The sequence below is a fragment of the Phascolarctos cinereus genome, unplaced genomic scaffold, assembly GCF_003287225.1.
Source record: "Phascolarctos cinereus isolate Bilbo 61053 unplaced genomic scaffold, phaCin_HiC Scaffold_4;HRSCAF=312, whole genome shotgun sequence".
In the NCBI taxonomy this organism is placed as follows: Eukaryota; Metazoa; Chordata; class Mammalia; order Diprotodontia; family Phascolarctidae; genus Phascolarctos; species Phascolarctos cinereus.
Window position 1 is genome coordinate 623,532,793 of NW_027555847.1, and position 23,692 is coordinate 623,556,484.

Genomic DNA, 23,692 nt, shown 5'->3' on the forward strand with positions numbered 1-23,692 from the left:
AAAGCTTTTTCTGGTCTGTTTTATGTGAGATAATTTACCCCATTCTACCTCTCCCTTTCTCCTTCTCCCACTATAATCCTCTCACTCCTTAATTTTATTTTTTAGGTATCACCCCTTCATCTTCATGAGTAAGTATTTTTCTCAAACATGGAAACAGACTTTCAGAAAAGGTAGCCAGGGTACTAAAAATAGAGCACTAGCCTGGAAGCAGCAGTGATCTGGTAAATGTTTAACAACCAGCTCTCCAGGGGAAAATGTACAAGGGGCAAACTTTTAAGTTTCATCTGCATTATTAACACTTTCTCCAACACTTTTTAAATCTACATAATCAATAAAAATAATAAATCAAGGCCTGATTTGTAGCATTTGTAGCTATAAATTCTTGCTCACACAGAAAACTGAACAATCTCTGTACAAGCTAACTCCAGCACACCCTGACTGGTAGTCAGAAGACCTGGGTCTGCCACTTATTAAGCAGATTGTGCCTTATTCTACAAAAATGTCTCTTAACTGCGGGGGCTTCAGTTTCCTTGTTTATAAATACAGATAATAACATTACTTATTTTACAAAGTTATGATGAGGATCAAATGAGATACTTAGAGTGTGACAGGTGGTATGGGAGGGAGGGGTGAAGATTGGTGTCGCTAGACGCACCTGTGCCTGGCTTCTTACCTGTCATTCCCCAATCAGCAGGATGCATTGGGCTGTCACATAGTTCAGTAATTAATTAACCAGCTGTGGGTAATTTGGCCTTCAGATAGCACTAACTTCAGGCTATCAATTTTGTAATTGTGACTGTTCGCCCTTCTGTGGATGTATTCCATCTGGACAATATATGTTCTAAAATGTGGTGCCGGGAGCTATGTCCAATACTTAAAATTAGTCTGACCAGGGTACAGTGAAATGTGATTATTACTTCTCTTGCTCAAGATGCTGGACAGGCATCTTTTAATGATGCCTAAAACTTCATTAGTGTTTAGGAAGTCACAGGATACTGCTGACTACTGGTAACAATAGCTAACATTGATTTAGCACTTACTATTTGCCAGGCACTGTGTTAAGCACTTTATTACCTCATTTCATCCTCAAAACAGTCCTGGGAGATAGGTACTATTATTATTCCCATTTTACAGTTGAGGAAACTGAGACAAACTGAAGTTAAGTGACTTGCCCAAGGTCACACAGCTAGTAAGTATCTGAGGGCAGATTTGAACTTGGATCTTACTGACTCTAGGCCTAGAATTCTATCTACTATACCTCCTAGCTGCCCCTAGTGAGCTTGCATGTAGCTAAAATTCCCAAATCTTTTCATGTGCTCTCTTGCTAATCACATTTCCCTCATCCTGTTGATTTTTGGAACCTAAATTTAAGACTTGCCTGGCTATTAAATTTCAGCCTATTAAATTCACTGCACTCCTTTCTCCCATGTCAAGGTCTCTTTGGATCAGGGTTCTGTTATCTAGTGTACTAGCTGTCCCTCCAAACTTCCATCAGCTGTAAATTTACTAAGCATCTTCCAAGTTCTTAATTGAAATATTGAACAGAATAGGACCAAGGACTTGGTCCTTGGAGACTTCACTAGAGACTTCCTTTCAGGTTGACTCTGATCCAAAGATCGCTAGTCTTTATTTCATCAGTCAACCAATTCCGTAATCACCTAACTGGGATGTCAGCTGGATGTCTTCTCTCTATCTTCAAGGAAATCATGAGAAATTTTGCTGAGTGTCTTGCAGAAACCAGATATATTATATCTATGATGTTCCCATGATCTATTAGTCTATTAACTATCAAAAGAGGAAATGAGGCAAATCTGGAATGATTTGTTCTTAACAAACCCATTGTGGCTTATAGTGCTCACATCTTCTCTTTTTAACTGCTCACAAATCAAATGTAAAGTACCCTCTAACACCTAAAGTGCTATACGTATGGAAGGTATCATTATCCTTCAGTACATTTGCAGTGAATCTTGAGGGTGTCCCCAGAATAGGACCTACAGTATGGTATATCTCATTGGGGAAAGTTGACTTCCTTCTCTTAAACTCTTCAACTGCATTGTCTCTCTCTCTCAACCTTTAGGGTGTGTTGGAGTCTTTAAAGAACCTTTAGGATAATTTTGTGTTCCTTAGAAGAAGGGAGGGAAACTGAAGCAGCTGAGCTACCTTACAGAAGCTATGGAATGATATTCATACTTGAAAACCATGTTCCTCAAAGTTTTGTAGAGCTTGTGATCATATTTATCCTTATAACACCACCATAAAGTACAGTGCGTGGTGCAGAGCTTGTCAAATGAATGAAATTGTTTGAACACCTCTGTTTTAATGAGGCAGCTGGGTGATATGGTGGTTAGAGTTCTGGAGTTGGAGCCAGGATGACTTGAATCTGATTCATTCATCACATGCTTATTAGCTATAGGACCCTGGTGTGAGGATACAAGATTTGTAGGGGGACAGACTATCCTGGCCAGGTATGCCAATTGTAAGGTCAAATATAAGGGGGCTGATCTGTTGTAGGGACACAGACCTTTTGAGAGAATACTGAGAAAGAGGGGCCCATGCCAGCTTGATTATTAATGGGTTCTATTAGGGTTAATTATACTGATTAGGGGAGTTTACTCATGAGATGCAATTCCTGGAAGCAGGACAGAATGATGGCTCCCCACACCAACCCCATGCCATAGCCAGGTATTACATAGAAACAGAACAAAGAAAGCACAGTGCCAGAGATGGCCCAGGGTGATGTGCAAGTGTTCTCATGAGACAGTTGTAGCTTTTTTTTTTTTGCTGTTTACATTTACTCAAGGTAGTTTACACTCATCTGTGAAGTCATAGGTCACACTTTCACACTCTGGCTACTATCATGCACCTGGCCATTTCATTAATCCCTCTCTGTCTCAGTTTGCTCATCTGTAAAATTAGAATAATAGCACTGATCTTCCAGAATTTTTCAAGGATCAAATGAGAGTAAATATTTAAAACACTTTGCAAACCTTCAAGTGCTCTTTACGTGTTAACTATTATTACTGTTGTGATTAAATTATATGGGTTTTTCTTTCTAGGCTCTCTAGAGATGAACCTCAATGGCTTCCCTCGAGGAGCAAAATCTGCCAAGGCCTGTGATCTTCCCAAATCTGGCAACTTGAGTGAGGAAAACAAGATCTCAATATTCCAGCAAAAGCGGGTGAGGGGCTGGTGGCCTTTCGTCAAAGCTGGAGAGCTTACTGTAAGTAAATGAAAAGGGAGAACTTTACGTACATCTCTTAGTGCCTGAGGGAGGAATGTCCATTCTGAGAGTTCCCTACATTATTTAAGTTAAAGGTCTGGACAAAAAAATTTTTTTTTGACAATTAATATATTTAGTTGGTTAATTATTTTGGAGACAGTCTCTAATCAGCTTTGGCTATGTGTGAAATGACCTTAAAACCCCTAATATTACTTGACTTCAGCCTTGAACGAATACTTAAATAATGTACAATTATGCCACAACTAGCTTATCATATTATCTGCAGGTGCTGGGGGAAGGGTAAGAATGCAATACAAATAAATGATCTGTCCCAGGGTTGTAATAACCTGTAGTTTACAACACATGAAAGTCTTTTTCCATTATCGGAATGGCAGAAAATTGGCTTAATGGAAGGAACCCTGACTTTGAAGTTAAAATGTCTTCATTTATGGGGCAGCTAGGTAGTGCAGTGGATAGAGCACCAGCCCTGAAGTCAGGAGGACCTGAAATCAAATCAGACCTCAGACACTTGAAACTTACTAGGTGTGTGACCCTAGGCAAGTCACTTAACCCTGATTGCCTTGAAGGGAAAAAAAAGTCTGCATTTAATTCTCAGTTTTGTCATTTTTTAAGATTTATGTCCATGGGGAAGTTACTTATTGCTATGTGCTTCAGTTTCAACACCTGTAAAATGGGAGCAGCAATTTTTCCCCTATCTACTTCATAGGGCTATTTTGAGGCTCTCACACTATATCATGCATATGAAATGCTTTGCACATCTCCTGGGTTGCCCCAGAAGGTAGTGAGCTTATAATCACTGGATCTTTAAGTGAAATTTGGATTGACCATCTATCAAAGATGTTTTAGAAGAGATATTCAGGTATAGTTTGGGCTAGATAACTTTAGAGGTCCTTTTTATAATTTTACTAGATAAAATGTTGTTATTATTACAATTACAATTATAATTATTATTAGTACTGCTACTACCTTTGCTGCTCTTATTCTGAATCTGGACAATAGGCATTCTTCCTTCACTTTGTTTTTCCTTTGTAGATAGTTAGGCCAGACTCCTTTAAGTGATTATAGATCTCATTGAGGAAATTCTACAAAGTTGTGGGATTTGATGCCATTAGCCCAGTGTCCTAGAGAATGCATATCCGCTGCAATACATTACAGAAAAGAAATTTTATAAGAGAAATTGTATATAAGATATCATCCAAGAAACCATGATCAAAAAAGATGGGTAGACCACGTAATGAAAGCAAGGGATAACCTGTGGACCACCTATGTGTTCCATTGGTATCCTTGCAACATTGGAACTTAAGTAAAGATCTTAAAATAGTGGTTCTCAAACTTTTTGGCTTGAGGACTCCTTTGCACTCCTAAAAAATTATTATGGACTCCAAAGAGCTTTCATTTATGTAACATTTCTATCTAAATTTGCCATATTAGAAATCTGATAAATTATAAAAATATTTGCTAATTAATTTAAAGTAACAATAACAAGCTCCTTAACAAAAATGGCACATTTTAATGGAAAAATAACTGTTTTCCAAAACCAGTCAATTTAATGAGAACAGTAGCATTGTTTACATATTCTTGAAAAATCTCTTTAATGTCTGAGTTAATAGAAGACAGCTGGATTCTAATATCTGCCTCTGCATTCAATCTGTTTCAGTTTGTTATTTTGGCTGAAGTATATAAAAAAAAAATCTGGCCTCACACGTATTTGTAATTGGAAAAGAAAGGGGCATTTTAAAAGGCAAACAACATCTTAGTATTATTATAAAAATAGCTTTGACTGAGAGTATCCTTGAAAAGGTCTTAGGTAATTCCGTGGGCCTAGATACCACACTTTTGAAAACTATTGCTTTATAATACTAGGCAGATTCCCTGTGTCAGATTCATGGGAGATCATGGACAAGAACTTCACAGGAATGACAAGCATAGATAGTTTGTGATTTCCATTGATGGAAGAAATACATTGATGAGATCCAAGATCCTTTGGAGTGTTGAATTATTTTCAGATGTATATAGTACAGTGTGGGTGGGTGTATTGGCTGTTCTATTCTGTTATTGTTGTTTAGTTGTTTTCAGTTGTGTCCAACATTTTGTGACCTCATTTAGGGTTTTCTTGGCAAAGATCCAGAGTGGTTTACCATTTCCTTCTCCAGATCATTACAGATGAGGAAACTGACGCAAATGGGGTTAAGTGACTTACCCAGGGTCTGAGGCTGGATTTGAACTCAGGAAGGTGAGTCTTCCTGACTCCAGGCCAAGTATTCTATCCACTGTGCTACCTCACTTCCAGGGGTAAACTGGTTATCTCTGGACCTAGAAAGCAGATATTATTTATGATAATATGGTCAAGTGGAAAGAATGCTTAACAGGGAGTCATAAGGCCGAAGTTCAAGTCTAACCTCTAATAAAATGAGCCTGGGAAAAAAATGTCATGGAATATATAGCTGAAAAACATGGTCCTGGATGGTTTTCTAGAGTGGACCATCATTTTTGTCTTTGCATCCCCAGAATCTAGCATAGTGCCTGACCATAGTAGTTGCTTTACAAATAATTGCTGAGGGGCAGCTAGCTGGCACAGTACATAGAGCACTGGCCCTGGATTCAGGAGAACCTGAGTTCAAATATGGCCTCAAACACTTGACACTTACTAGCTGTGTGACCCTGGGCAAGTCATTTAACCCCAATTACTGCACCAAAAGAAAAAAAACACAAATGATTGTTGAATGAATACACAAAATTAGCTAGGCAGAGAAAGTGCCTCCAAAGCAGTGATCTACATAATAAAAGGTCCCAAAGCTCCTCCCTGGGAATGAAGGGCACCCAATCAACAGAAAGCACTATATATAAAGTCAGAAGTCCTGGGTTCCTCCTTGACCTACAGTTTTCTCACCCATGAACTGAGGTGGGTGGATGGGGGCGGGGGGGGGTAAGGGTTGGATGAGATGACTTCTAAGTTCCTTCCAGCTCTGAATCTGTTACTTTAAAAAAAAAAAGTTCAGCTCAATTTTTAAAAATCAGCAAAGATTGATTAAGTACGTACTGGGTGCCAGAGCTTGTGCCAGATATTGTGGGATGTATAAGAACACAAAGCTCTCATGGAGTTTGTAATCCAACAGGGGAAAACACAGCGCAAACACGTAAGACATCACTGTGATTTCCTTGGGTCACCTAGGTTTCATGGTTTCCTTCTTTCTTTTATCCCTGAGTGGGAGTTTGGCTGAACGCTGGTCCAGGACATGAGAAGCCGTACCTATGGGATCAGGTCATCGATCTCACCCAAACATAATTTGAGAGAAATGATTATTTCTGTATTCATACAGCTTCTGAAGTACAGGGCTGATCGTGAGGTGGAGCATTAGGTAAGACACAGCCAACTGGGAAAACTTAAATCGGATCAAAGATGAAGAAATTTTAGTCAAGGTGCATTGGTGGATTCCAGCCCATGTTTTAATCAGACATATCTACGTGGAAGTGGAATTTTGTCTAGATCACCCTACGTGGGTGGTGTAGGCATAGATGAGTCTCTTTGATCACGGCTGAATGATCAGAGTTATGTCCTGCAGACCATTATAAGATAAGCCCACCTTATTCTAACAGTCTAATTATTCTAATAATACTCATTCTAATAGTCATTCTCTCATCACTTGTTAGTCAACCAGAGTTGATTTCCACCCTCAGGCAAACCCCCTTTTCCAAAGGCTTTGTAAGTATTGAAGGGTCCACAGGTTAGGTCTCTTTGCTCACTGAGAGGAACAAATTAGCTAATTTTGTTGATTACTTGCTAGCTGTAATTAATAAAATTGATTATAATTTACCCAGAAACTCCATCTTTCAGAAATTTTCACTTGTCACAAATTCAAACCAGAGAAAAGAGACAGGCTTTGGTTATTATCCAGGATAGCCTCGTGCCTTGGTTCAGTTTCAAGTACATTGCAGAAAGAATCCATGGCATTACTCTTAAAAGAATGTGGCCTGTGCCACTCAGGGTCAGCAGAGCTTGCTCACTTGGGCATCCCCAATGTCAGATATCAGATACAGTGATAGGTTATTAGTTAACTGCACACTCACTATATCTGGGTCAACTCAGCAGCCAAAAAGCTAATATGATCTTGGGTTGAAACAAGAGAACCATATCCTCCAAAGTGAGAGAAATATCATCCTTTGCCCTAGTCTGACCATATCTGGACTACTGGACATTTCTGTGTACTATGTTTTAGGAAGGACATTGATAAGCAAGCAGATATCCCCCAAAAGAAGTGATCAGGACGGCAAAGGGACTGGAGACCTTGTCATAGGAATGGCAGATAAAGAAAATGGGGATATTTAGAAAAGGAGAGAAAACTCAGGAGAAGGGACACAGCATCCATCTTCAAGTATTAGAAGAGCTATCATATGAAAAGGGAATTGTTCTTCTTGGACTCACCAGGCTGAAGCAGACATAATGGTTGTAAGCTTGAGAGGAGCAGATTTCAGTTTTTATGTCAGCATAAACATCCTAACATTTTATCTTTCTGAAACCACAGTGTTCTGGCTCAGGAGATAATGAGTTCTAGGCACCGGAATTCTTCAAGTGAGAGGCTGGATGGGAATGCTGCAGAGGGGCTTTTGTGCTGTTCTTACTTGAAACAGGAGGTCTCTGAAGTTCCTTTTAACGTATATAATTTTGTGCATGTGATGGTGAGGGGAGGGGCACGTGGTAAACTAGGGGATGTTGGAGTCAGGAAGAGAGAGATGGGATGCAATTTTCAAACCTAGCCTAGGGCACCTAGATGTTTTCTCCTGACTCTGGTCATCAGCTTACACAAAATACTTGAGTAGGTTCGACTTGCAGTTAATTCACAGTTAACTCCAGAGTGCCAGTCTCTACATAATCCTCTCCTTGCTTCATCAGGGTAGACCTCAGAGCCTATTACAAACATACACACTTAGCAGACTGCCTAGCACATAGTAAGTACTTAATAAATGGATGTTGCCTTGCCTTGCCTTGCCTGTGATCGGCATTGAGGGCTGCTCATGTGGAACACATGTGCAGTCAGGTGGTAGGGCTTCCCTGGCCACGATAGGGATTGGGGGGAGGGGAAAAGAATGACAGGTCAGAGTGACCTCTTTTCTGTGTCAAGTAAATGATGGAAGTAAGCCTGGTTTTCCACCTGTCATGGACATCACTCACCTCCTCAAAATAACATTTCCATTTGGGACAGGTAGACTTGCGGGGACAGCTCAGTGTGACTGTTAGTGAATCCCACTGTTGGCTCCCCAAGGATGCCCTCAGGAATTCAGAATGTTGGCATTGGGGTAATTGCAAAAAGGTTCACATTAGAGCCCTGGACTTGGAGTCAGACTTAGTCCTAGCTTTGACACTTATAAGCTGTGAGAACTTAAGCAAGTTACTTCATCTCTCGTGGCCTCAGTTTACTTATCTGTAAAGTGGAAATGAGAGGCAGCACAGTATAGTACTTAAAGAGTTGGCCTCTGAGTCAGGAAGACCATGAGGAAATGCCTGAGTTGAGGTCTCTCCTTTTTTTTTTCCCCAATCCACGAACAGTTTATTATAGAAACAGTATTGGCAATTGCTTTTCTTTTTTTCAAAACTTACATTAAATTTATTATTTTTTAAATTTATTTATTTTTAGTTTTCAACATTCACTTCCACAAGATGTTGAGTTCCAAATTTTCTCCCCGTCTCGCCCCTCTCCCCACACCAAGACGGCATTAATTCTGAATACCCCTTTCCCTAATCTGCCCTCTCTTCTATCTCTCCCCCCTCCTCTTATCACCTTCCCATTCTATTTTCCCGTCGGGCAGAATAGATTTCTATTGAGGTCTCTCCTTAAACGGAGGGTTGGAGTTCATGACTCCCACCCTCCAATTGGAAAGGCAGAGGGTAGTGATGAGGTTCAATACCAAGGCTTTTGAGATATTACAGGATGACAAGGTTATTCCACTAATGAGCTTCCTGGGGCATGGGGAGAAGTCCCAAGGCAGTGCAGTCAAGTGAGAAGTGACTGAGCAAGTAATTTAACTTCTCAGCCTCAGTTTCCTCGTGTATAAAATGGGAATGATAATAACATCTACCTCACAGAGTTGTGAGGACAAATTAGACAACTTATCTAAAGTACTTTGCAAACAAAGTACTATATAAATGCTAGCTACTATTATGACTAAAATAAAATAGAATGTCAGAGCAGGAAAGCATTTCAAATATCTAATTCAACCTTTTCCTTCAGATGAGGAAAACTGAGGCTTGGGTTAAGTGGCTCATTTGCATGAGGCACCTCTTTCCAAGGGAAATGTTATTCTATAAAAATAACATTTTACAGAATTAATGCACTTAATAGTAATTTAAGCCTTAGTGTTAATGAAACCCTTCAGGGCTCTGGGATTTTGAAGAGCCCAGAGCTGGATTCTCTTTGGCTTTGGCCCCATGAAGATTGCCTTGAAGCCCTCCTGGCCTCACCATGCGGCCTTTGACATTGATGTGCCTCTGACACTGTGGCTTTGTCTGTTAGAGGCAGCATTTTCTCAGCATAGCAACCTGGTCAGGCCGGGCATTAAAACAGCACACAGGAAGTATCAGTGTCCACAGATAGGGATGTTTTCAGTTTTTCAAAGCTTTGCTTATCCACCAGGAGGGAGATTTATCAAAACATTGAGGAAAATTCATTTGAATCAAACTTTAGTGACCTCATCTCCTCTAACTTAGGGGTAATGGAAATTACTGGGTGTGCCTGTGAGTTGAGATGCCTCAGTTTTCCTCATCTGTAGGAAAAGGAGGTTGAATTAAATCTGTGAAACCTTTCTGGCTCTAACATTCTGTTTTGTTGTTCAGTCTTATAAGACTTTATCTGGTATCTTTGCATTGCTATGCTGTGATAGACACTTTCTATGCCTGAACCTGTGCTCTGAATCTCATGAGCTTCGTATTTGGTTATACTTGGGAGTGGAAGGGATGGGTTGGCACCCTTTGGGACAGGTAGCAAAAGCTCACTAGCTCCTTTATTTAGCACTCTGCCATTTACACTTTCCTCACAAAAACCCCCTGAGATGGGCAGTGTCAGCATCATTATTTCCATTTTGCTGATGTTGAAACTGAGGCTCAGACAAGCAAAATGACTTGTCCAGAGTCACACAAATAGTAACTGGGTCTTCTGGTTTGTAAAGCATTGGCTTGAAGATCTAGAACTGGTAGAGGCCTTAAATGCCATATAATCCAACTCCACTGCTTCTGCAGATGAGGGAATGGAGACTCAGGGAGATGACTAGCTCAGTGTCATGCAGGGAAGCATCAAAAGCTGGATATACTACACAGCGGATGGAGTTAGGAAGACCTGAGTTCAAATGTGACCGCAGACACTTATTAGCTATATGACCCTGAGTAAGTCACTTAACCCTGTTTGCCTCAGTTTCCTCATTTGTAAAATGATCTGGAGAAGGAAACAGCAAACCAATATAGTATCTTTGCCAAGAAAACCCAAAATGGGGTCAAGAAGAGTTGGACACAACCAAAAAATGACTGAACATCTCATATTAAATGTGTTACAACAATCATAAAAAGGATGGGTCTTAATGAGAAATTATTTTTTCTGATGGAAGAAACTCAAGGTTCCTAGAAGTTTCTATCAGTGAGTGGATTATGCTAATAGACCATTAAATGGCAATGTCTGTTATTTTACAGATAGCAAAGCCAAATCCTATGTGTGTCCTGTCCTTCCCATTTCTTCCTTCCCCCTCACAAATGCCCTTAGCTTAACAGATGGCCTTCAAACTAAGCTGTTGATTCTATAATCTTGCTTTAAATTCCATTTGGAAGTGTATTAACCTAAAAATCATGCCTGAACCCATATAGGACATGGATTCTTCTACAGAAAGACACTGGATAATGTTAATAACTCACATTTAGATCATACCTCAAAATTTACAAAGTACTTTGCTTATAGCAATGCCATGATGTAAATAGTTTTAAATTTATTTAATTTTTAACATATGGAATAAAATAAGCATTTTCAGAACATAGTATAATAAAAAAAAAAGATAATTTCACATGAAACAGCAAATCTACTATGTACAACTTGCTATTCCTTTTAGATATACAACAAAGTTATCATATAAATTTCTTTTTTTCTTCCCTTCCTTCCCCCCACCCTAGAAATGCCCACCATTGGACACAAATAGGTATGTGTGTGACATATATACACAATATATATGCAAAATTATTCTACACATACTTCTATTCATCCAGTTATTGAAGTATCTACATTTTATACATGAGACTCTATGAGATTGAGCAGTTTACCTAATAAGCATCTGGGGCAAGATTTGAACCGAGTTCCTGGTCCAGAACTTTAGTTACTATGCTTTTCTTAATGTAAGTTTGGAATTTAGCCTAAATATTATTAAGCATACATCCTGGAATTTTACAACAAACATTACAGTAAAGATTCTGTGACTGCTTCCTTGACTCTTTACATAAACTTGGTGTCTACTCAAAGCCATCCCGCCAATTCTGAGAGGCAGTGCTGAGACATCTTATTTTGTTAGGATAATCAATAATCCACCCATACAGGATAGGCTTAAAGAGAATTAGACCCTAAGACAGGGGAGACAGTAGTGGCTGCCTCTATATATGGAATACAGGGGAAAGAGCAGTATCTCTGGAGTCAGAGGTTCTGGATTCAAACTCTACTTCAGCTACTAACTACCTTTATGATCTTGGGCGAGCATTTTATCTCCCTGGGCCTTGGTTTTCTCATCTGTAAAATGGGAGAGTTAAACTAAATGGCCCTTCTAGATCTGTGATCCTTTTCTATGGACCTTTTATTTGGTTTCCATTATAATCTATGTCTTTAGCAGTCTTCTGGGCATATTTGCTTCCAGCAAATGACTACGTCCTCTTATCTCACAAAGGGTAAGAGGAGGATGAACTCACTGACTTCTTAAGTGCCAAATAGAGGAATCATAATCCTACCTCATGGTAATCAGATTGATAAATTTCCAATTTCCAGCTGCTGTACCACAAAATCTGTTGGTGAGCAGAACTCTTGGCAATATTTAGACCTTGGTCAGAGAGCATCTGCAAAATTGAACTCCACAAACCAATTACATAATTTTCCTCCAAAAAGAAATATAGTGGAAACTATTAGCATATAGACGATTAGGGAAAACTAACTCCATAATGAGCACTCTCCCAAGTAAATGGATGCATTAGGGAAACTATTAACTCAATTAATAGCTTACAAAGCTATCAAAAATGACTCCCATATAATGAAAAGAGAATCTTTAACAATAATACTAAATATATTACAATTTTTTCCTGTAAAGAGGATTAAAATGCATTGCCTTTTCTAGAGTCATTTGGGTTGGCTCTTCCCAATTCCTGTGGTGGTAGAGGAAGAGAGAGAGAGAGAGAGAGAGAGAGAGAGAGAGAGAGAGAGAGAGAGAGAGAGAGAGAGAGAGAGAGAGAGAGAGAGAGAGACAGAGACACACAGAGACACAGAGACACAGAGACAGAGAAAGTATGGTACTTGATTTATCTCCAGATCAGAGCAGATCCAGGTTTGGGCTACCCTCCTTCCTTGTGGCCAGCTAGCTGAGAGGGAGGGAGAATGTGAGGCTGAGCAAGGAAAGCCACCATTCTCCCATTCCCTATACCAGTGAGAAAGGTCAGGTTTCTGCCAACAAACAGAAAAACAATGGTCAGACCAGTGTCAGGAGGTAACTAGTGTTGTTGCCCACCAACGGGGAAGAGAAGGACAAGAAGACATGGAAACAGGACACCTCTGTCCTGAATCTTTTCCTCCTGTTGCCAATGCAGCATGTACCTAGTTCAGTGCGTCTTGCCAGGTCTTCAAAGCTCAAATCCTCTGCTTACTATTTCCAATTTATCCTAGGTATCCATAGGTATTTTCATGTCTCCTCCCTTAGAACATGAGTCCCTTGAGAGTAGGGACTGTCATTTGCCTTTCTTTGTATCCCTAGAGCTTAGCACAATACCTAGCACATAGTAGATACTTAACAAATGCGTGTTGATTTGAGTCCTGGGTATTCCCTGTCATCTTCCTGGAGAGGCAGACCAGATGTTCATCAATGTGGAGTGAATCTTAAGGAAAGTTAAACAAACTTAAGGAAAGGAAAGGAAAACAAACAAACAAACACTAGATTATGGGATCAAGCCTGTCCCCTAACCATTTCTGTGCCCTTAAAGAGAAGCACTGGACTGCCTCAGTTTTTTTCTTCTATAAAATGGGGATAATGATACCTGCAAACCCATATGTTGGGAGGCAAGTGTTGTCCAGATCTGAAAGTACTATACACATTGGACGTCTGCTTTGATTCTGGTTTTCATCTAAGAGATTTTTGTAACAGAGATGAATTAAAATATTTTCTTCCCAATATAGGGTAAAGTAGAAGCCGAGTTCCATTTAGTCACTGCTGAGGAAGCTGAAAAAAACCCTGTTGGCAAAGCTCGGAAAGAACCAGAGCCCCTGGATAAACCCAAGTGAGTAGAAGCCCATCTTTCTGTCCTTTCAGAGAGCCGGAAGTACACTTAAGGGTTCCCCACCCCTGGTTTAGTCATCCCCCCAACCCCAGAGAGGGACAGACAAGTTGGTTTAGTAGAATGCCTCAACAGGAAAACTTTTCAAGCCTGAGGACCTCTTCCATGGACCTTGGGGGCCTTAGACCAAGAGTCGAATGCTTCCTTTTGGTTCATTTCCTGCCGTTTCACATTAATTTATTGAATCTCTCTAGCTAGCTTGTGAACTCCTTGATATCAGGAGCTATGCAATCTCCACATCAGACTGGCAGGATGACACACACACGTGGACAAGTAGTATTTGTTTATTCACATTCATTATTGAACACCCGCCATCTATGAATTCATTTCTTTTTTGAGGGACAACATGACGTAGTATATGGAGCTCTCGACATGGAATCAGGAGGTTCTGAGTTGGAATCCTGCTTTAAAGGCTTTCTAGCTGTGTGAGTCTAGGCAAGCTACTTAACCTCTCAGCCTGTTTCCTCATCTCTAACATGAGGATAATAATGCTGATAATTGTGGTTATTCATCAGCATCATCATCATCATATAAGGCTTTGTCAGGTAAATTGGAGAAAGAAATTGTGGAAGTTTTTAAACCCAGAGTTAGGAGATAATCAGCAGCAAAATGTTCTGTGGAGGTACCATTCTAGTCATTATGACAGGGACAAAGGTCATCATTTAAAATATTCCCTTTCCCCACCGCTTGAGGATTTCTCTCTCATAACATCAACTTTTGGATTTGAGGGCTCCAGAAGGTCTTCTTTAGAAATGGTCTTGAGTCTAACAGGCACTCACTTGAAATAGTGGCAAAATAGCGGGATCCTTTGACTCATTCCAATCCTTGCTGCTTCCCTTCCAGCCGCCCAGACACCTCCTTCTCCTGGTTCCTGAGCCCCTTCAAGTGCCTGTACCACCTCATCTGGAGGAATTACAAGAAGTACATAATCATTGCCTTCATTCTGATCATCCTTATTGTCTTCCTGGTGCTTTTCATCTACACGATGCCTGGAGCCATCAGCCGCAGGATCGTTGTAGGCTCATAGAGGACTGGATCTTTATTTTTTTCATTCATGAGCTTCATCACCATCAACAAATATCTATCGAGCACCTGCTAGAGGCAGAGCACGGTGATGGGGGGAGGAGTAATACAAAGATAAATAAGGTATGGCCTAATGGAAAATTAAGCACAAATCAGTAAAGGCTAAAGAAAAGAAACTGTCCTGTCCTCTACAGCCACATGCACCCCTGCTTCCCAAACTGAATGTCTTCTAAAACCTTGCCCACTGCCGAGATTAAATGATGACTGCTATTCTCAGTATACCCCATAGAGGCTTTCCTTCATTAGAATTAACTTACCTTTTGGACTAAATGTGTATTTTGCCTCAATCTGGGAGACTTAAGTTAATGTTCGAGATTTTAATATGAATATATTTTCTGGTTCCGCTGAGAATTATGACAGAAGAACTGAGTTACTTCTAAGTGAGTAACTTAGCCCCTATCCTGTACCTTATGGGTATGTTGTACAGACTTTTAATGGTTTACAGAAGCATTCATTATTTTATATATTAGTATAATATTATATTACATAATGTTATATATTATTATTTTGTGAGTAAGGAAACTTGAGGCTCAGACAGAAAAAGTCACTTAGCCAAGATGACATACCTGGGAAGTGATGGAGCCAGGTCTTCTGACTTCTAGTTTAACCCTCTTACCAGTCCCTAGGCTTTGCTATCTTCTTCTTAACATTTGAATAATTAGTTCAAGGCATGTTGTAGTGGTCTGTCCGTATCAGCTTCACTTTGACTTTGTGAGCCAACATATCAGACAAGACAATGGGCTCTGGCAAGTCCCAGAAGTTGAGTCAAGGGCACACTCACTTGCTAATGCTTCAAAAACATTGTTCTATTGGGTAAAGGTAAAAAGTGCTATTCTCTATGAATGCAGTTCTCCCTAGGATCTGATCCCACCACTCCTGAAATGTGAGTAGCACAGTAGAGGTTGTTGAAGCTTAGAACCCTTGGAAAATACCTGTATGCCCTTCAGTTCCTTCATCCCTGATGCAAGGCAGCCCCAAGAGTGACAGCCAACGTAAGCCTTTTTTATGACAAGCACAATGAATCAACTGTAACAGAGCTGAGATTCAAACCTCTGATCCCAAATCTGTCACACTTTCCATTGTGGTATTTTGGAGTAAGGCAAAAAAGCCTCAAAAACAGTAGAGCAACTCCAAACAGAAGCCTGAGATTGAGTTCACATAGTACCTTGATAAGTCAATAAGCAACTGTTAGGTGCCAGGCACTGTGCAAAGTGCTAGGAATACAAATAAATAAAAATTAAGGCAATCTCTGCCCTCAAAGAGCTTACAACATAATGGGGGGAGACAAGACCCAAACCAAAGCTGAAAAGCGGAGAGTGGAGGGAGAAGGTACCTGGTGTGAGGGAATGATAGAACAATCCAAAGAACTCCAAAAGGAGTGCAACTGGTGGGAACTGATTAGAAGGATATGCTGGGACCTCTCCTCAAATGGAGGTTTTAGAGCTCATTCCCTCAGCCCTCTAAGTCAGAGAGTATGGTCCCTCATAGACCTCCCTAGTCTTTATCAGCAAGGTTGCCTGGGACTGTTACACATGTAGAAAACCTCAGAAATAGCTTCAACACAGTGTGAAGTTACAGGCTTCTCGTGAAAGTGAACACTTGGCAAGATTTAGTCAGCAACTTTTATTGGTCTATGTGGTATCAGAATTTCTGAATGAACTGACTCCCAAAGTTGCCATTTTTCCTTGGGCACCATAATAATAACTAACACTGACAAAGCAGCTTTAAGGTTGACAAAGCACATCACATATATTCATTCACTGGATCTTCACAACAACCCTGGGAGGCAGGTGCTGTTATTATTCCCATTTTACAGATGAAGAAACTGAGGCTGGCAGGTTGACCTATTTGCTCTAGGGTCTCACAACTGTTAATTGTCTGAGTCAGGATTCAAACTCAAGCCCTCCTGAATCCATATCCCATGCTCTATCTACTAAATTGTCTAGCTTCTTCCTCAAGTATCATGGTACATTCCAGTTTTACATCATGATACAGTGTGTGTTTTTGTCTTTTTCTTGGGTTGTCATGACCCCCCCCAAGTTAATCATCTTCCTGGGACCAATCTTCTGGTGTTGGGTCTTTTCATGAGCAATGGGTGGGTAATCTATCATGGGTTCTGTCCTTGAAGCCTTTACTGCTTGGGAGGACCTGCCAGAGACTGATTCTCTGATACGTCCTTGAAGGATCCAGGGTCAACTCCAAGCCACAATCATGAGTCAGGATTTGGGAGATGATGTTGATTCAAAATAATTTTAAAATTTCAGAGTTATACAGGAAATTCTTAAGCATTTGTCTCAACTAAAAAAATATTGTCTGAAAGTTGTTTTTTTCAATTACACTAGCAACAGATATTCTTACTAATCAGAGAGATATGAGGGAATCAAGTAAGCAAGGCTCACTTTCAGCTGGGAAGATCAGAAAAGAGGAGGCAATATTGGAGTCAGTTTTTGAAGAAAGGTAAGGGAAATAGGAAGGGAAGTGAGAATCCCCTGCAGACATGGAATGAGCTTGTGTCTAGCCTGTGCAAAAACAGATGCAGGTAGGGTATGACTAGATCAGTGGACAAGGCCTATTTGATGGGAATGTGGGCTCTGGGCTCCATAAAGAGGAGCGTCATGATGTGAAATTGGATTGGGAAAGTAGTTTTGTCCCAGATTGTGAAGAGTTTTGAATGTCAGATTAAGAAATTTATACTTTGCCCTATAGACAATGGGGAACTACTGAAGAGTAGTTGAACTGAACTTCTGAACTTCTGCAGAGCAATGCATAAGACCCTGGCAGAGAGCAGGACATTTACTGTTTCTTTGCTGTTATTATCAAGAGATGCTATTTACTATTTGGGGTGCCAGAGGGGGCAGGTAGGGCTTTCTAATTTATCCACAAACCCTGAAATGACACTGAACTGCATGAAGGACTCCAGACAATATAGTGACTTTGGATGTGCCTTATGGCTGACAGCCATCTTGATGAGGAAAAAAGGCATAACTTAAGGATGAATTGTGAGTTAATTTTATTTTCTACTAGCCCCTGCAGGAGCAAGTAACATTTCATGTCCTGACAAAATAATGTATATTACATCTTATTTAAATCCATAATGGCAGTCAAGCAAGAATGTCAAGTTCTCCCACAAGTTGGTGAAAGAACATATACACCAAACTCTGTTGAATGTAAAAAGATGAGAAAATGTCAGCAAGGCCTAAATGGGGAGTTCTTCAAAGATTTTTACATTAGGAAGAGAAAAGAAAGAAAGTGGAAGGGGCAGTTAGGTGGCGCAGTGGATAGAGCACCAGCCCTGGATTCAGGAGGACCTGAGTTCAAATCCAGCCTCAGACACATAATAACCCAGCTGTGTGACCCTGGGCAAGTCACTTAACCCCACTGCCTAGCCGAAAGAAAGAAAGAAAGAGAAAGAAAGAAAGAAAGAAAGAAAGAAAGAAAGAAAGAAAGAAAGAGGAAACTGGTATAATGCTATGATCATATGCATCTCCCTAATGCCTGGTGTATCATATATAGGACATCATGGATTTTGTGGTTCTGTACATGCAAAAAATTAAATAAATGAAACTACAGCTGTATTCTTTTTCTGTGTTTTTTTTATATAAGTATGACCCAAACTTTGTTTCATGAATTTTTTATAGTCATTCAAAAGAACAGTCTAACTATCCCAATAAGAAAAACCAAGTGGATGAAAAACACCTATTTTGAAGATGGTCATATGATGTTGAATGGATAATCTGTAGAGCTAATCCATTATCATACACCTCATTATATACTTATGTATATATGCATGTACAAATACTCATATATGCATATATATAGATGCACATACATACCCACATATATAGGATATGCACGTGTATATTTATACGGCTTGAACATACATAAAGATGTACAATGAGTTGTGATCCGAACTGAATAGGAGGAGGATAGGCTGGATGAAAACCAACATGGTGTCTGGTGTTCTTAATGACCCCTCCCCCCAAATTCATACTTGAAACAAAGACTAATTTTTCTTAATAACTGAAATCTTCCTAGTTATTTTATGTGGCTACAAAGCATGGAATATCACGACTTACAAAAATTTAAAGGATGATGGAGACATATGGTGAGCATGAATAAACCAGAGCATATTATAATGATTGTCAATGAAGACTTGTACAGGAGAAGCAATATAAAGTATATTATTAGAAACATTTATGACTGGAAAAGGAGGTGTACCAGACAAGCAATAAAAGTGAAGCATAACCAGTGGATAATCTGTGCGCTCCACTGGTACCCACACAATGTCAAGCATTCTATAAGAAGGCCTTCAGTATTTTATAAAGTGCTTAGCACAAGCTCTGGTACACAGTAGATGCTACATAAATATCATAATTAGCATATCATCAGCATATCAAATGAACTCTGTAGGATCTATGGGAAAACATTGATAAAAATCTCAAAAGATGAGAAGGTGCAGATGGGTGATAATCTGCACCACTGGACCAAGTAGCTGCATTGATGAGATCACAGATTTGCTGCCACATCCAACCTAAAAATAGAAAAGTTCATGTTCTGAGAAGTCATTTAATGATTTCTTATACCCAAAAATGTTGCTTTGATGCCTCATCCTGGTATGAGGGTGACCCCAAGTTCTTGAAGGCTAAGTCAGCAGAATATAAGCTCTTACAGGATTTACCAAGCCAAAAAAGGTTTCACTATGGATCCTCAGATCCAAGGATCCAGGCTCATCATCAGATGCTTTGCCACTAGGAGAGAAATCCTTTGACTGTGCCAACACAATTCTGAAAAAGAAGAAATTTAATTAATTCATTTAGTAGATCAAAATAGTTCAGTAGAAATAGCATTGGATTTGGAGGAAGAGTTTGAGGTACAGCTCTGCCCCTGACTATTGGTCTTCCTCTATAAAAAGGAGTTGTACTAAATATTCTCTTAGTTTCCTTTCAGTTCTAAATCTTGTGAGCTTACTGTCTGTTAAGCCTACATTTGATTTTATTTCCTATAGGTTGGTCAAAGACAGAACAAAGAAACTGCGCCCTAAAAGATACACTATCCATCCACCATTTTGTACCTCTGATAATGGAAATATTTCCCAACTTTCTTTCTCTTTCTCATCCTAAACCATGTAATTGGAAATTACAAACCTGATTTATCAGTTTGAGCCATATTTTCCTATGGGTTTGGCTATTCCCTAGGTATATGGTAAGCACTTTGGGAGGATAACCCATTAGCATGATTATATGTATTGTCTCTCCATTAGAATGTATGATCCTTGAGGGCAGGGACCATCTCACTTTTGTATTTGTATCCAAGAACTGAGTACAGTGCTTGGTACATATAAATGCTCAATAAATGATTTTAATTCATTCATAAGGTAGTGTTAGAAGAGCTGGACTGAGAACCAGAAGACTTGGCTTGATGCTAATTTGCTGTGCAAGCCTAGGTAAATCAGCTCTTCTGTTGCCTCAGTTTCCTTATCTGGAAAATCAGAGGGCTGCTATTCAACAAAAACTGCTACAAAACTGGAAAACAGCCTGGAAGAAATAAGCTTTTAATCTTTCAGCCAGTCAACAAACATTCATTAAGCACCACGTGTCAAACACTATGCTAAATACTGGGGGTACAAAGAAAGGCAAAAGAAAATCCTTGACCCCAAGGAGCTTACATTCTAAGTGTGTGTGGAGGGAGACAACATACAAATCGGAGGTTAAAAAAAGGGTGGGAGGGAGAAGGAAGGTACCTGGCTGAGGGGTATAATGGAGGAGTCCAGAGATGTGCAGTGGGAAAATGTGAACTTCCCTGGTGGGAAGTGGAGATGCCTGGCCTGGCACTTTCTTTAAATGGAGGATCTGGGAGAAGTAATCCACATTCCAATGAGAATAAAGGGCCCCAGAAGCAGAGAGTATTTATGAGGTACCAGGGATAAAGTGATCTTCCAGAATAAAGCAGTTCCTGGGGTATAATGGAGAAATCCATGAGTGCAGCCGTTAGACCAAAGTCTCATGCAATATGTCAGGATAAGCTCCAAATGGCTATATGACCTACATATAATCAATGTAGTTTGAATTAGAAAGGAAATAACTGTGAAAAATCATCACTGCAAGTTTCTCTGATAAAAATCTGTTATCAAAGATATATAAAGAATCAATTTGAATACATAAGAACAAGGGATATTCACCAATAAATAGGTGTTCAAAGGATATTAATATGCAGTTCTTAAAGAAATAAATGCATGTTTATCAAAGATAAAAAAAGAAAATGACCAATTTCTGGGGGACTGTAGGAAGACAGGTCATAGATGCAAGATACAAAATGAGATATGCATTTTTGGGTGTGGCCAATATATGTATTTGTTGTGCTTGATTATGTTACTTATTAGAAGGGTTCTATTTTTTTATATTTATTTATATTGGGAGTGGGGGAGGGAGGCTGGGCAAGTATTGTGGAAGGAAGGAAGGAAGGAAGGAAGGAAGGAAGGAAGGAAGGAAGGAAGGAAGGAAGGAAGGAAGGAAGGAAGGAAGGTAAGGGAGACAGAGAGAGAGAGAGAGAGAGAGAGAGAGAGAGAGAGAGAGAGAGAGACATTGTTTCAGAACTGATAGTCAAAGAATGACTGACAAGGTTTTCTTTGTCAGATTAGTTCAAAAGTTTCAGATTAGGATAAATTTTAAAATGTTTTCTTAATGTTCTAAAAGAGGCAGCGGAAAGAGGAAGGTAGATGTAAGTCTGCTTCTACAACCTTTATGGGTCCTTCCAGCTCCAACATTCTGTGATTCAATATATTAAGTTACTGCTTCAGGGCAGTTAATGATGACTCCCCAAAAATGGTTCCAGTAGAATGTTCTGTGATTTACAGCATTTGTGCTAGAACAAAAGACAGGGAAGCCTTTTAGCTTTTCATCTTTCACTCCCAAGGAATAATGGAGGCAGTACAATTACCTAGCCCAATCTTTTCTCTAGAATGATGGGAGTTGGTGGGATAAATAGTATAAAGTAGTCTGAGTCTGAGCCCTGCATGTCTTCTTTTCTTTGAAGCAAGACATTTTCCTGTTGTAAATCTGAAATCACAATAAAGAACGCTCTATTCTCACTGATGACTTTCTCTGTTAGAATAGTTTTCTCTTCATCCTTCTAATGTTAATCACTTTCAGCTTGAGAGAGTAGGGAAAGCATTGGCCTGGGAGTCAGAAGCCGGTTTCAATCCCAGCTTAGCCACCTACTCCCTCGAGTAATCTTGAACAAGCTGCTTAAACTTTCTGGGCCTAAGGGTCCTCCTTATCTGTTGAGAGAGCTGGAGGGGATAATTTCTATGTGCTTACCTAGCTCTAAATCTGATGATACTATACATAGGTCATCATAATGCCAACTGTATCTCATAGGCCAATTGGGAGTATGAAATGTGATGGCATAGAAAATATTTTGTAATTGTGGTGTAGTACAAAGCTGGCTGGCTTTGTTCTGTATTGGCAACTATGTGTTGAAATGGGGAAGGGTGAAAAAGCATTTATTAAACACCTACTATATGCCAGGCGTTGTACTAAATGCTTTACAAAATATTTCAGTTGATCATCACAACTCTTTGAGGTGTTATTATTACCCCTATTTTACAGTTCAGGAAACTGAGGCAGACAGAGGTTAAGTGATTTACCCAGGCTCACACAGCTAGTAAATGTCTGGGGCTGGTTTTGAACTCGGTGTTCTTGACTCCAGAACCACTATTCTCTCCACTGTGGCACCTAACTAAGGTGGAAAGATAATAGGATTCGGGGTTGGAGGTCCTGGCTTCATATCCCAACTCTGCTACTTCCCCTTTCCAGACCTCAGTTTCCCCATCTATAAAACTGAGAAGGTTGGATCAGATGATCTCTGAGGTCACTTTTGGCTCTAAATTCTATTATCCTAAAGGATCTAGATGTGTATTTGTCTGTGTATGTATATAAAGTTAATCATTTAGTAATCATTTATGAAGTACCTACTATGTTCTAGGCACCATGCTAAGCACTATATATAATACGTCTATGTATATGTATGCACACACACACACACACACACACACACACACACACACACATACTACAGTTAGGAAGTCTTGAATTCAAGTCTTGACTGACACACACTCACAGTGTGATCATGGAATAAGTCACATAACTTCTTAATGTCCCAAGCAAATCTCTGAGCCTACAAATTGTAAAGCAATTATTGATTTGCATTGGTAGAGGGGAGTTTAAATTAGAAGGGAAATTAAAAATTTAAATTAGAAGGGAGGTGCCCCCTACACCAATAAAATGACATGTCCAGTTAAAAAAAAAGATATTGCTAATTAAAGGAAATTCTCATTTCGTCCTCCACCAAACAAAGAAAAAGTTCACTAAAGCTAGAGCTGATGTGTTTATATTTCTGTGTATGAAAAAATATCCTTCATTTCTTTCTATGCATCTGTTTCCAGATTTTTTTTCTTTAAGAACACTTCAACAATTGTATATATAAACATAATGAAATATTGTGCTGGAAGAAATGAGATAGATTTGTAGATGAAAGGGATAGATTCAGAAAACCCCAGCAAGACCTACATAAAATGGTATGAAGTGAAGTGAGCAGAACCAAGAGAATAATTTGTACAATGCCTACAAAGTAAAGAACAAAACAATTTTGTAAGACTGCAGAACTCTGTCAATTGTGGGGACAGACCATGGCTCCAAAAGACTGGTAATGAAGCATGCCTCCCACCTCTTGGTAGATATGTGATGCCTAGAGGTGCACTCACACAATGGCAGATGTGGGCAAAGTGTGAATTTGCTTAGCTAAATTGCTTTTATTAG

At 39.6% G+C, this 23,692-nt stretch overlaps 1 protein-coding gene across 1 annotated transcript in view; it reads left to right on the top strand.

The window, feature by feature from the left end:
• FER1L6 (fer-1 like family member 6) overlaps positions 1 to 18,430 on the top strand; it is a 198,648-nt gene extending 180,218 nt beyond the window's left edge. Inside the window, 3 exon segments of the mRNA XM_078151798.1 lie at positions 3,057 to 3,220; positions 13,636 to 13,736; positions 14,637 to 18,430. Coding sequence (XP_078007924.1) covers positions 3,057 to 3,220; positions 13,636 to 13,736; positions 14,637 to 14,820 — 449 coding nt within the window. The 3' untranslated portion in view covers positions 14,821 to 18,430.
• The last annotated feature ends 5,262 nt before the right edge of the window (positions 18,431 to 23,692 follow it).